General features: G+C 42.4%; 1 protein-coding gene across 3 annotated transcripts in view; it reads left to right on the top strand.

Annotated features, from left to right (window-relative positions):
• Positions 1–15,433, top strand: part of LOC138765681 (tetraspanin-15-like) — a 113,209-nt gene that overhangs the window by 90,749 nt on the left and 7,027 nt on the right. For 2 of the 3 annotated variants that reach the window (XM_069942666.1, XM_069942656.1), the window contains 2 exons: positions 4,444–4,581; positions 13,615–13,668. In XM_069942666.1, coding sequence (XP_069798767.1) covers positions 4,444–4,581; positions 13,615–13,668 — 192 coding nt within the window. The remainder of the gene's footprint in view (positions 1–4,443; positions 4,582–13,614; positions 13,669–15,433) is intronic. The other variant, XM_069942676.1, reaches the window with a different exon arrangement.

Below are 15,433 nucleotides of genomic sequence, written 5' to 3'. Positions count from 1 at the left end.
CAAGTACACAGAAAGGGGTTGTTGTTCATGAAAAAAATATTAAAAACTGTCTAATTTTTGAGAGAAACCGGACTCTAGAGTAGATTCTGGTCCAAAAACATAACATTTCTATGGCAGGGTTTGAAAGACCCCCTAAAATGATGGTGCCTCCTGCTTTTATACCCCTCTGGACACTATGGGGGAGATTTATCAAACATGGTGTAAAGTGAAACTGGCTCAGTTGCCCCTAGCAACCAATCAGATTCCACCTTTCATTTTCCAAAGACTCTGTGAGGAATGAAAGGTGGAATCTGGTTGCTAGGGGCAACTGAGCCAGTTTTTACTTTACACCATGTTTGATAAATTTCCCCCTATGTATCTCTATGGCATAACACTACTCAAATGTAGAAAAACCTGCACCACATCTTATAGTTCCTACAGGTATGTAAGTAGTGCATTGGTGAGTAAGGGCCTGGTCACACTACAGAATTCACGCGGATAACATCCCGCTTGAAAATCTGTCCGTCCCATAAGCGTCATTCTAGGCTCGGGCTAAATCTACCATTTGGTCAAAGAATTGACATGGAGCCTATGAGACCGGCAGAGCTTCAAGTGTGTGTGTATGGGGGGGGGGGGACAATGGAATCCGTGGCAGGTTATCCGCATTATTTCAGTAGTGTGCAAGGGCCCTAAATGTGGGGTTTACTGCCATTTGTGCCAGGTACCATAATTTAAAAACAAGGGCCACTAGCATAATGTGGAAGAGCTCCCTTGAGATAAATACTGTATGAAACAAGTGTATGTGTCAGTCTATTAAAATAAATGGGCCAACCAGTGTATATGTCTGCATACCCCCTGACCATGGGCATACAGCCCAAGTGTGATGTGACTGGGACCTTAGTGACAGGAATGTTTTCATTTGTGTATGTTTCTCTTTAAACATGTAATATAACTAAATATAGTAAATTCTTGTACATAAACATAGTATATACCAGGGGTACTCAACAACTTTTAGTGAAGGTCCACTTACTGGGGTCTATAGTCAGGTGAAGGTCTGAGCTGAACATCGTTTCACAAACGTTCAACTATTTACATACAGAATTGCTGCTTATTAGCGGGAAAACTGGCATTTTTTTCTCTCTCACCAGCCCTTTGATATAAGGTACAAAGGGGTTGACTGCCCTGGTAGTATATAGCCCCCCCCTGTTGCTCCCCCAGTAGTATATAGCCCCCCCCCCTGTTGCTCCCCCAGTAGTATATAGCCCCCCCCCTGTGCACTCTCCCCCTGTAGTATATAGCCCCCTGTGAGCTCCCCCCAGTAGTATATAGCCCCCCGTGCTCTCCCCCTGTAGTATATAGCCCCCTTTGAGCTCCCCCAGTAGTATATAGCCCCCTGTGAGCTCCCCCCAGTAGTATATAGACCCCCTGTGAGCTCCCCCCAGTAGTATATAGCCCCCCTGTGAGCTCCCCCCAGTAGTATATAGCCCCCCTGTGAGCTCCCCCCAGTAGTATATAGCCCCCCTGTGAGCTCCCCCCAGTAGTATATAGCCCCCCTGTGCTCTCCCCCTGTAGTATATAGCCCCCTGTGAGGTCCCCCCAGTAGTATATAGGCCCCCTGTGCTCTCCCCCCAGTAGTATATATAGCCCCCCTGTGCTCTCCCACAGTAGTATATAGCCCCCTGTGAGGTCCCCCCAGTAGTATATAGCCCCCTGTGCACTCTCCCCCTGTAGTATATAGCCCCCTGTGAGCTCCCCCCAGTAGTATATAGACCCCCTTTGAGCTCCCCCCAGTAGTATATAGCCCCCCTGTGAGCTCCCCCCAGTAGTATATAGCCCCCTTGTGAGCTCCCCCCAGTAGTATATAGCCCCCCTGTGCTCTCCCCCTGTAGTATATAGCCCCCCTGTGAGTTCCCCCAGTAGTATATAGCTCCCCCCAGTAGTATATAGCACCCCTGTGCTCTCCCCCTGTAGTATATAGCCCCCCGTGCTCTCCCCCTGTAGTATATAGCCCCCTGTGATCTCCCCCCAGTAGTATATAGGCCCCCTGTGCTCTCCCCCCAGTAGTATATAGCCCCCCTGTGCTCTCCCTCAGTAGTATATAGCCCCCTGTGAGGTCCCCCCAGTAGTATATAGCCCCCCTGTGCACTCTCCCCCTGTAGTATATAGCCCCCCTGTGCGCTCTACCCTTATAGATGGCCCCCAGACAAAAAAAAACAAACAAACCCCAACTCACCTAGCACCTCGCTCCCCCGCTGCGCCTGTCTTCTCTTCCTCTGTCGGTCCGGCCCCCGGCTGATACGCGCTCTGTAGGGATGTCCCAGGGATTCCCCTTCAGAGTGCGCTCCACAGACCTCAGTGTACGCCGCTGTCCTGTACTTCCAGTAGAGCAGGCTGACGGCGTACACTGAGGTCACTGGTGCGCGCTCTGCTGGGGAATCCCCGGGACATCCCTACAGAGCGCGTATCAGCCGGGGGCCGGACCGACACTGCCCCCAGCCCCACAGGCGTACTGCAACCAAAGGACAGTACGCCTATGGGGCGGGAGGCAGTGCGGTGGGGAGCGGGACCTCCTAGCTGTCCCAGAACGGACCGGATTCGGGGCGGTTTGGAGGTCTGACCAGGGGTCCAGACAGCTGGCCTCCGCGGTCCGGGTTCGGACCGCGGTCTGCCAGTTGAGGACCCCTGGTATATACAGTGGTTGCAGGCTCTTGGGGAAATGAGGTGTTTAATATAAAATTCATGAAATTAGATAATTTAGGGTCTTGAGTAAACTTGAATGTCCGCTTTCCTATACTATTGCATTTTAGAGGAATTGCATTACTGAAAGTGGATCTGAAAGAGTCTGCAAAGCTTCTGGTATTCATTGACTAATAGGAATCTCCAGGGCAGGCAGTGATACCTATATTTCCATGATTGGCACATTATTGAGCTAAGCACTGGTCATCTACACTAAAAGGACAATTTACTAGCTAGCTATTCACAGCATAGACTTTGCATAAGTCAATAGTACATGTGACTAAAAGAAAGTAAAAATATAGCAAATCTGTAAAAAAATGCTTCTTTCTCCTCTTGTGAGCTTTTTCCCAACATTAATTCCATGAAATCTGTCTTGAAAGACAAACAGACTGAAAGCTCAGGTAAATGCTGCCTTGAGGTGTCTAGAAAGGATAAAGGGATAATAAGAGGTAGAGAGACAGAGACACAACGGCAGATTCTAGTAAGTGCCATAGTGCTCTATTTGGAAACTTGCAGATTGTTCATGGTCGCAAGAACCCGAATGAACAGCATTTGAATCCATCTGCCTGGAAAAGGGGAATAGAGCCTGAGGACTGCCTGGGAAACACCTATCTCTAATTTGGCGCTTACAATACTCAGTACTGCCCTCAAATGTCCTCCATGCTGCTTCCTGTGGGGTTGTGTTATAGAGATATAGGAAAGGAGGATATTCTCTTCGGTATGTGTTCAGGGAGACATCATTAAGACACGTAGACTGCAAAAGGGAAAACTAAAGACATAAGTTTTATAATTTTTTTTTTTTTTATAGTGCACAATGAATGCCATCAGAGAAAAAAATACCAGTGCAAGAAGGCTGTTGTGTGTTTTTTTTTTTTTTTTGTCACATCAATTAAATACAGGATTAAATACTCAGTAATCAGTCCCACATTGGGTATCAGTAGATATTCCACAAAAAAACAAGCCCAGAGACGGCAAAGGGTTATAGAGTCTGAATACAATGATGCAAAGCAATACCAATAATAATATTTTGGTAAGGGATTGTCTCTGTTCTCTGCTCCAAAAGCTGAATTATTTAAATGTAAGCAAAGGTAAGCTGGAGCCGCTCTCAGTCCCTGTGCTCCCGGGCTGCAGATAAGAAATGACTTCCGAGGACTGTGCTAGTGCAAATGAAGCTGTGCTCCTCTTCACCTCTCATGCAGACAAGGAGAGCTCAGCAGTTCTGTCTGCTATCCGCTTGTCTTTTATTGTGCTGGAATAAGACATGTGAAATGCTCATTGCCTAAAGCAGTGAAAGAAATACAATAACGCCAATTGGTGGATCAGGACAAGCGTTATCACTCCAGAAATTGCTTGTATTTATGAGTCATGTTATGTTGTAAAGCAATGCAAAGTCAGAAGTAATAGTTATAGCTAACTCGCATCAGACGTTGAAAAAGTAGTTGTCACTTAAAAGAAAAGAATTGTCATTATCATAAAGAAAAACTTAGAAAAAGAAGGAAAGCTAATAAATAAAATTAATACATTATTAGGCAGAAAAAAGTCCATTGTTTGATGATAATAGACGTTAAAGAGGTATGTCACCAAAAAGCATTTTCATTCAAATCAACTAATGCCAGAAAAAAAATTATAATTTACTTCTATTAAAAATCACACAAGTCCTTCAGTACTTATCAGCTGCTGTATATCCTGCAGGAAGTGGTATTCTTTCCAGTCTGGAGAGCAGGAGAGGTTTTCTGTGGGGATTTGCTACTGCTTTGGACAGTTCCTGACATGGACAGAGGTGGCAGCAGAGAGCACTCTGCCAGACTGGAGAGAATACACCACTTCCTGCGGGACATACAGCAGCTGATAATTCTAATAATACTGGTAAGACTGGAGTAAAGAAGTAAATTAGAAATCTTTTTATGTTCCTGGCAGCAGTTGATTTTGTTGGAGTTCCCCTTTAAAGTTAAAGTTAAGAGGTAACTTTTCCCGATAGGCTGTCCTGTGTCTAAACTTGTATTCTGGCCATTGGCATTATTTATGAGAATTCTGCTCTGCGGGCTTTATCACTAATTCACTGCACACACACACAGAAGAGGAGATCCTTCTCTCCTATATGTCTATAGTACACCCTTTAAAAGCAGCAGCATGGAGAACATTATAGAGCCGTACTAAGCAGTGTAAGCTATGAAACAAACTCTGGGGGGAGACCTAATACTTAACTGATTTCTATTTATTGATGAAAAGGTGTTGAAATGACATTTAAACATAAGTTATATTATACCTGGCACATACTTATAAGTAGGGATGGCCCGAACAGAGTTCGGTTCGGGTTCGTACGAACCCGAACTCTCTGTAATGATTCCCGCTGTCTGCCCGCTCCGTGGAGCGGGCAGACAGCGGGAATCTGATGCCGGGCGTTCGGGTTCATACGAACCCGAACCTCGGAGGGTTCGGACCATCCCTACTTATAAGCTTAAGCAGGGCATTAGGGCTCAAAAGTATAATGTTTGGCCTCTGCACATTGTACAGACCAAATATATTATGTTAAGTCCTTCATGTAGAAGTTAAAGATGGGGCACTCACCCAGTCATTTGACTGGGTGAGTGCCTCATCTTTAACTTCTACATGAAGGATTTGTTCCAATGCACTTGTGACTCTGGATGATTGAGCACCACCTGTATCGGAAGGGCGGACTAGTTACTATTCACACGCTGCAGCATATGCTGGTCAGTAGTGCCGAGGTGTATTTTCTTGTGGAAAGATGTTATGTTAAGGCTGGGTTAACACTATGAATCCGTTTTTTTTTTTTAACGGACAGGAAAATAGGGTTGGCTACGTTTTTGTATATGTTAAAAAAAAATCTGATCCGTTTTCATCAGTTTTTTTTATAATGGAAGTCAATGGAAAAACAGATCAAAACAGATGCACACAATGCAATCCGTTTTTTGTTGTTTTTTTCCCATCTGTTTTTCATCAGTTTTTTTGCAAAAAACGCATTGCAAAAACGTAGTGTGAACCCAGCCTTAGCACGAACAAGTTGTATATTTCAATGATACTATTTTGTTGCCTATAGGACTGTTTTCCAGTTTTTGGGAGGCCGTATAAAAAACTTCAATTCTATTATCTGCCTTTTTCTTTTAACAGCCTTTACCATTCATAATAATAACATAATACATTGATAATGATAACCGTGCCAAATTTGTATCCTTTAGAAGGTGTTCTTCACACTTTATTCCTCTTTAATCAGAACTAGGAGTGTCTCCAAGGAATGTCCAGACGAATGAAGTGCCACGTATTGTGCTTGTCAGTGTAGAGCTGACAGGCATCCTATTAGGCTCAGCCTCAGGCAGGACCTTACCGGCCTACAAACATGGCGGTCTATGGGCCCTTTTTTGTATTTGCCTTCCCTTTTTGGAGGTTTGTGTACAAACGAATTGTCCTGGTTTGGGTTCCACATTCCGTATTCTCTGTGGCATGCCAAGTATCCCAGCTTCTGGATTCCAGATTTATTGTGACATTAAAGGTATTTTCTTTCTTTCTAGGAATACAAAGTGTGATCAGTGCTTTTACTATTGCTTCACTGTTTTTCTCTGTACTTTTACCTGCTATTCCGGTTTGAAGAGGTAGACGATATATCAACCCGTCAAGCTTATGGCTCAAGCTAGTGCTTTGAAGAAAAGAAAAAAAAGATGTAACCAGCAGGCACATGAAACCCAAGAAATACAATTATTACAGCTAAGCCTTTCATCTTTTGTGTCCTGTCCGCAATGCCTGACGGAGGCTCCTCATCAGCCAATGACCTCATTGGCATTACTTGGACAGGGCAACAGAGGGAAAGGCTAGACTATACTTTTATAGCTTTTATTCTGCCTCCTTCATATTAGACAAGACAGGATTTACCAGGAGCAATTATTATATTACTGTCACTCTATGATGGTTACACTCTATTCTAGGGGAGAACATCTTTGAACACTATTCACACTTTTTCAATAGGAGTGACCTGGTTTATTAAAATACTAAAAAAAAAAAAAAGTGGGCAATGTTATTAACCCCTTTAGTGTGACTTGTTCTTTCCCTTCAACCAAAGGCCTTATCTCTTTTTTTATTCTTCTTCAGACATCATTTTTTTTTTTTTTTTTTTTTTTAATCAAGTTGTTGGTGACACCACGTTTTATTTTTTCATTTATTGCAATAAAACAATGTAATAAAATTTTTGTAGTAGACAACACAAGTGATATTAAATGTATATCTTTTTCTGTTCTTTCATACTTTTACTGATTAAGGCCATGTTCCCACTTTGTAAGACATCGACCTGCACTACCGACCGGATGATCTTCACTCTTAATGAATTGGGATGCGGGCGCATACGTGCGTGCCCGCATGTCAATTCGCCGCTGCACACAATGGAGTGTGCGGCCGCAACCGCACGCTCCATTGTGTGCACTGACAAGTTTTCTGCGGCCGCTATTCAGTGAACATGTCAGTTTTTTGCGGCACCACTAGGGATCCCAGCCGCAGTGTATACTATGGGGTAGATTTATCAAAGGGTGTCAAATTTTGACTGGTGCAAACTGCCAACAGCAACCAATCACAGATCAGCTTCCAGCTCTGATGAAAGAAAAGAGGAGCTGTGATTGGTTGCTGTGGCCAGTTTGCACCAGTCTAAATTTTACACCCTTTGATAAATCTCCCCCTATGTGTATACACTACGGCCGGGATTCCATAGACAGCAGCACTACGTAAGTTCCATAGTAATCACAGCTGTTGTTGCAAATCAACAACGGCCACGATTATTACAAAACTTAGTAGTGTGAACGTAGCCTAAGACTAGGTTCACACAATGTAATAATGACTTCCGTCTTTAATAATAACAGGCCTCACTACGCAAATTACCAGTTATTTTTAAAATAACGGATTTTATTTGCACAGTGACGGCCGTTGTTATGAAAGATGGGTGTCAGTTTTTCATGGGCTATTTTCACATACCTATTACAATATAGTTGTGATTTTGTGGTCCAAATACAGTCATATTTTCAATATAATAATGCGCTCAATTGAAGTCACACACACTATGTATTAATAGCAATAATTAGTGACGACCATTCAATTAATAAACATACTCATTCTATGCCATCTGTTTTTGGAAAATACTTTTTTTTTTTTTTTTTTTTTTTTAAATCTTAGCTTTTATTTTATGGTGTACAAACCTAGCCTAATTTTACATTGCCTTGGGGGGGGGACATTTTATAGTTCTTTTAAAAGTGAATGTACCAGCAGGTGCAATGCTTTAAGATTTATTTATCAATAAACCGGCGTCGGCATGGGGATGCTGGTGGCACGATCCTCTTCTTGAACCATGGTCCGTTTCCCGCGCATGGCGCCAGTCCATTCCCGGTCAACGGCCCGGCCTGGAGCTCTGTAGGCGGGCCCGCACACGGGCAGGCTGGTGACCGTGCATAAACCGGCACTGTGCGCAGGAACCATGCTGCGGTTCCAAAAGAGGAACGTGGCACCGACATCCCCGTGCCGGCGCCAATCTATTGATATATAAATCTTAAAGCGATGTACCTGCTGGTACATTCACTATAAGTTTTTGTTGTGTCCTATTAAGCCTCGCCTCTTACAGGGCCAGATAGGAGTACGAAGATGGAAAATTGTGTGATTTTTGTCCCAGGGCACTTAATGGGCTGATGGCCCCTTCATTCTTAGATGCTGTGGTGACTATTAAACATCAGTAGTGAACTCAATTGTTTTATACTGCTAGAGTATCTAAGGGCAGAAAAGAAAATAGGGGGAGATGCTGAGCAATGGGATAGTATTTTAGGGTTTGATTCAGTATGTGATTTTCGCTTTGGCACAAGCCCATTTCTCAGTCTTTTCTGGATAATCCACACTTTTCTATAGTCATAGAGACATGCCAAATGTTTTGATCGGTCAGGGTGCTGAGATCCCCACTAACTGCTAGAATGAATGGGAAGAAACACTCTCCCTCCTACATACCCTTGCTACAGATGATGGGCTGTATAGACCTTCTTATAGAGTCTGTCTTCTCGCTACAGGAAATCCATTATGTGGTGGGGTTCTCTGCACCCCGACCCCCACCAAGAAATTATGGTTTTGACACGCAGAAAGTTCTTTTAAATGACATGACCGTTGAGACAATGGCATGGTCATTGTTGAAAGACAAGGATCAGCCGTCATTGTGTCAGCTGATCGTTGCCTTCTAACAGTCGCTAGTACATAAGTCTCCGTCCCATGCCTGTGTAAGATGGAATAAACATTTCATTTTTGCAACATTGGTGAGTGACACATCTTTTCTTTCTTCAGTTTTGATTGTGCCTGGACTTTGCTATATAAAACACCACTGGACTTTATTGGCATACCACATTGATATGCCGTGGTTGACCATGTCTAAGGTCAAAGGATCAGTCCAGTGCACTTAGCTGTGACTAGTAGTGCCAAGGTCACATTTCTTACCATTGTGTATGTGCCAGTTGATCAAATGTTTTGACATATCTATGTGACATTAATGTATCTGTATGGAACCATGTTGATGACCATGTTGAACTTCCAGTGGCAAAGAGATTGCTCGCCGCAACAAATCCAGACTTTGTGACAGGTACACTTTATAGAAGGCAATGGTAGATATATGTAATGTACATTTGTTAACATTACATTTGCGCCTTTATTGTGTCAAATCTATAGTAAAATCTAGTTTGTACTTTACCATAGCGCTCTGAATAGCTTCAGATGCATTGACATTATATAAAGCACCAGTTTTCTATATACCCTTTTGCAAGTATTTTATTGAATTCAGAAAAAGATTCCATTGACCGTCAGAGGCTATAAAGGAGCTCATCAAAAGCTAAAGAAAAGTGTCATCTCATCATAGAGCTAAATCGCCTTCTACCTGAAAAGGTCTGATCTGCTGCGACAGAAGTTGAATGGAGGCCAGCTATGGTTGGCATGGTCCTAAGCTAGATATTGATGCAGTAGCCACAAGATTGCATCTATTATAGCAGCGGTGAATTGAAAAGACCAAAGGCCTCGTGCTACTATGAGGTCATTTTTTTGATATGTTTGTCATCCACCGGGTCACTGTATATATATATATTTTTTTATCTATTCTAGATTATAGCCGTGACAGCCAACACATTAAGCCTACATTGCCTTGTACCCATTCATTGACGCTTATAATGCAGTGTTCTAGCTGTGCAACAACGTTGGGCCAGGTCGCCATATGGAGCACTTTGTCTTCTACCCATGGTGGGCTTCTTTAGTGTATTGATGTAATGCGTACAAAAATATACTTTAAAATCCTTCCAACGCAATCTATACTTAAAGGAAAAAACTATCAGCAGGTTAGCTGAATCTAACCTTCTGATATGTCCCTACTGCACAGGAGACACAGAGGAGGAAGATATGTCTCTTACTAGAGATGAGCGAACCTTGAGCATGCTAGAGCCCATCCGAAACCGAGCGCTTGGCATTTGATTAGCGGTGGCTGCTGAACTTGGATAAAGCCCACGGCTATGTGGAAAACATGGATATAGTCATTGGCTATATCCATGTTTTCCAGACAACCTTAGGGCTTTATCCAAGTTTAGCAGCCCCAGCTAATCAAATGCCGAACGATCGGGTTCATATGGACTCGAACCCGAACCCAGTTTGCTCATCTCTATCTCTTACCTGCCTCCTTGGCGCCATTCCAGTGCAGTTAGCAGTGTTCTCCACTGTCCGGTAGGAGCGTTAGGAGTACTACCTGCCGCCCATAGTGCCGATCCAGCATTATCATTAGAAGGGGTCTGCTAGCTGGGGACTGGCTGGCTGTGGGAACGGGCAGTGCATCTAACTGCTGCCGCAGTGCTCCTAGCTGTCTCACTGGACCATTGAGCACACGACTAACTGCCCTGTAAGGGTACGTGCACACTACGGATTTGCAATGGAAAAGCGGTTGCGGATACCGCAGCTCGCACACGCTTCCCATGGCAGTCTATGGGAGGCTCGTGCGCCTTCTCTCTCCACGCGGAAGAATTGACATGTCAATTCTTTCAAGCCTCCCATAGACTGCCAGTATGACACAGAGGCTGGTGGGATTCTGCTGCGGAATTTCGCCAGTTTTACTCCGTGTGAACTGGCCCTAAAGATTACTAAGCGCATAATAGCCCAAAAGACAAGCCAAGTCTTGTATGTACAGAAATTGAGATGACAACACAGGACGCCTTGTATGTGATCATCCAATATAATAACCTAGATTGTTTGAGAAATTCCTTAGATTTTAATTAAAAAAAAAAAAACTTCATTGAGGCATGGATTACAAATAATTTACTGACTTCTTTCAGGTGGATTTTTCATGCCTGTGTCTCCGTAGATGATACCTTTTGTCATTGTTCTCATCAGTATTCATCGCTTAGTTTTAGATAATCAATAATTAATGGCTTAATATGCTTTTAACATAATGCGGCTTTTCTGAAAATGAACTGCGGCTCTATATTTACCATGCTTCATATAGATAGGATGTATCCATGCGTCTAATGTTTATTAATGATTTGTCTATAATATTGAGCAGAAAAAAGAAAGTGCACAATACTTGGGCTTTTTCTGCTTTTTAGTTTTTTTTTTGTATGTTATGGTGATGATATTCAATACATCCCTTACATTTTAATTAGAATTATAATTTACTGCAACCTGGAGGCTGGGACTATTAGTACAGCAGTGTAGTGATGCCAGATGGTCACTGGATGACAAAACTAGACTTCATTTCAGCATTAAGATAAAACATAGGAAGCACAGATCATTGCTGGCAGGTACAAATAACAAGAATAACAATTCACCTATACATGTCAGGAACTGAATAATGGCGAATGAAGGTTGCAACAAAGAGATGGTAGAAGTCAGGAATAGAAGCAGAAAATGACCAGCTATGCTAACAATCACCCCAACTAGCTATCCCTAATCTACCCCTTGATCTTTACCTAACCATAACATCAGGCACATTGTCCATACAAATATCCCAATGACAACCCCATTCTGCAGAGCAATAAACAGGTAGCAGGACTGAGTAAGACTTAAAGGGTTGGCCACCTTTAATCATTGTTTTTGTAAACTGTATGACACAAGTAAGTGAAGCTGACTGCTGCCCTGTTCTCGGTACCAATGTAGCTCTACACCATGCCGATGCTCCAAGCCATGGGCTGACCGGACAGCTTTCCTGTCCATAGATGGAGGACCACGTAATGTACACATCACTCTGCATTCTCTATAGCATTACACTGCACCACATGGGGCATCTCCCAACTGACCGCAGCTGCCGCCACTTCTGAGACAAACTCATCTCAGCAGTGACAACCCGCTCAGCCAATCACTGACTGAGACAGGACAGTGCTGCAGCCAGTGATTGGCTGAGCAGGTTGTCACTGTCGTGACTGATATCTCTGTCTTCAGCCTATCTTTCTCCACTGGGGCTGGGTCTTCAGTATTACTACTTTGACAAAACTTCAACTCTATGACATACGAGATAACTGAAACCTGTAAAGCCGAAAGATCCCAGACATCACTTCTTCCCTGCCGGTAGCACTTTACTGTCTTTCTCTTTAAATACTCTTCAGTAAAGTTCTTGAACTCTACTGTATAAGTCTTCTTGGTTAGGAAGCCACTTGCTTCCAGGAGAATGTTTGAAAAAAATGTATATAAGTTTACAGTGCAAATAAACAATACATAGGTTTTTATTTTATTTTTTTTAAATGCTTGTTTGGCTAAAAATAGCTGAAATATTAATAATGGAATGCAGAAGTCTAAAAATTCTGCCAGTTCCATTAAGGATTTGAGTAATGAGCGAACAAACAAGTAATCGATATCCCTTTTGTTACTTATTAGTCCTATTTAACTCGATGCTCGGGAACTGAAGCAAGTAATGGAGAGGCTTGCTTAACTTATTGTTACATAAAACACTGTCAAGAGGAGGAGCAATTAAAGTGTACCTGTACCTGTCCCGAACATATTTTTTTTTTAATTTTATTTAAAGAAATCAGCAGGGATTTTGATTGCAAGCAGTTTTGCAATATACTCATGTTTTTTAAACATAAACAACTTTATACATACGGCTAAGCTGTGCTCCATGCTTCATCTGTGCTGATATTTGGTGTTTTCTTTGCTGAAAAAAAAGGAGACCAAACACAGAAAGTCGCAGTCCTCTGTGCGCTCACTCAAGGAAAGACACCTGCTCATCATGCAGGTTGTATATCAATTGAGGGCAAATAACTTCTTAAAGGCTAATTCTGTTTTTACCTTTTTACAAAATTATTTTATCAATTCTGCAGCTTACCAGGAGACATTGCTCTTTGTTATGCAACAATTCAGGCAGTATAATGTCACTGTGTGGTTACAGAGGTTTTGGTGCTGTGTGACAGGAGAGCTGACCATACAATGCAAGCACCTCCAGGATTCTCTGCCACTGACTGTGGACACGAAGCAGATGTACGCATCCACAGTGAAGGGAGACACCTAGTGGCCATATGTATAACGTTCATTTAAACATAGAAAAGTTTAAAAAAAATACATAGAAAGACTATATAAAAAAACCCCTGTTGATTTCTTGAAAAAAAATCATTTTTGCGACAGTGCATCTTTAACTAAAGGTGATTCCAGATCCAACATAAATCCACTTGTAAGAAAAGTTTTAATATTACATAGAAGTGGACTCTAAACAACACCATTAATATTTATAACATTTATGCATATATTATATATACTGATTGCTCCCTTTAGCTGTTTTATAGGCTATCATTCCAGCGTGTTAATGTGTGTGTATATACATATGTATATATAGTCCAGCCTGCCCTGCTGTGCACTGAATTGATCTGTCTTCATAGAATGGGACACCTCAATAACTCTGAGCTATCATTGTGTTTTCAGGGCACTGGTGGAGTGAAGAATACGCTATGCGGTTACCAAACCCTCGATAAAGAGGTAAGATTGTCACTAAAAGGAATCCATCATTGTCACTGCAGGCACTGAATTATTGAAGGTGACTAGGGAACCTGTATTGGCAAAAATGTGTACAAGATAAAGATTAAAGGGGAAATGTCACCTATGATGGAAATATGAAAGCACAGACATGCCCACATAGCCCACATCACTGCTTATACTTTAGTATCTTACCTTTGAGCTGGTTGTTTGCTGAGTTACTTTTGGTAAAAGTACATTTTTCTGTATGTTTGCAGAGTCACAAACCCGCTGTAAGTGACTTATGGAACCCTGCAGAAATCACATTGGACACAGGCACCCCATCTCCCCTGTCTAACGCTGTGGCCGCAGACCCACCGCGTATGCACTAACCTTGCTTTAGCATTGGGGCTGTCAGGGTGTAAGCACACACAGTGGCTCTACAAGGTTGGTGCTGAAACAGGGGACACATCATGTGAGACTCCTGCAGTTGTGTGGGTCCTGTCCAGCTTATGTCCTAGAATAATGTCTCCTCTTCATGTCTCACTTCCAGATCCCCATAGGTAACAGAGGGAGCTTTGAAGCTAGTTTTATTATTAAATTATCTGACCGCTCTATAGCATGCTCAGACCTGTAGACATGGGCATATAGCTGATAGCGAGATAAAACAAATGATACCTGTCTCTTAACCACTGGATGTTTGCTAAGTTATAAAATATTGTTTTCCTTCCAAGCTCAAGTATCAGAAAGGAGGTGTTGATCTGCAGCATGCATGCCTCCTCCCTCCTCCACCCCTCTCTGTTCTGTGTGTCTGACGTACAAGGCCTGGAAGCCAAATCCTGTACCTCAGGCATGTCCAAACTTTTTTCGAAGAGTGCCAAATTTGATGAAGTGAACATGTGCGAGGGCCGACCATTTTACATGCTACATGCTATATGCTTTATAACACAGGCAGATAATAGCAAGCTGGATACCTGGGGGGCCGTAAAAGTTCGGAACGCGGGCCGCAAATGGCCCTCCGGCCGGACTTTGGACATGCCTGCTGTACCTGAATCATGCAGGGGATGGGGTGAGGGATGTATTCTCTCAACTTTCTTTATAACTTTGCAAACAGTCACCAGCTTAGAGACAGATATAATTTCTTCTATATTTCTATCAGCTATCTGCCCATGTGTGCAGCTCCAAACACGATATAGAGTCGACTGATTCCCTTTTAGTATGCCGCTAATTTTTCCTAATAGAAATATATAAATAAATTGACCACTTGTTGTTAACACTCCACTTTGTAACCAGGAATGAGTTCATACAGTGCATTATCTGACATGAAGAATTTATAAGTATACACCCTATTGACAAGTAATGGTAACTATTATTTACAGGCACCCAACACACAGCTCTAACATTCAGGTGACAGTCAGCACTAGCACAAGAGGGGTGAGGAAGGAGGTCCCAGCACCCAGTGATAGCGTCTATAGAAAGTGATATAACTGGTGCTTCCCAACATTAAATAGATGCCCTACATGGATATCCATCATCCATAGGGTAATATTGTACATCTCCAGGAGGAATAACTGAGAAACAGCACAATGCAGTTTTTTTATTTTTTTTTTTAATGGTGAAAATACATAATCTAGTATATAGATATTAGAGGTGGGTATTATAAGGACAGTATAAAGAAGTAATGCTGTGTCATACATAAAACTTTAGAATGTAAAGTCTAGCAGCTTGTTAATGCTAGTTCTCATTATAAATAATTTTATTCAGAAATAAATAGATAATTATTTTGGAG

This window comes from Dendropsophus ebraccatus, chromosome 1 (assembly GCF_027789765.1).
Source record: "Dendropsophus ebraccatus isolate aDenEbr1 chromosome 1, aDenEbr1.pat, whole genome shotgun sequence".
NCBI lineage: Eukaryota > Metazoa > Chordata > Amphibia > Anura > Hylidae > Dendropsophus > Dendropsophus ebraccatus.
Note: the sequence above shows the minus strand (reverse complement) of the source record. Positions and strands in the feature narration are given on the sequence as shown.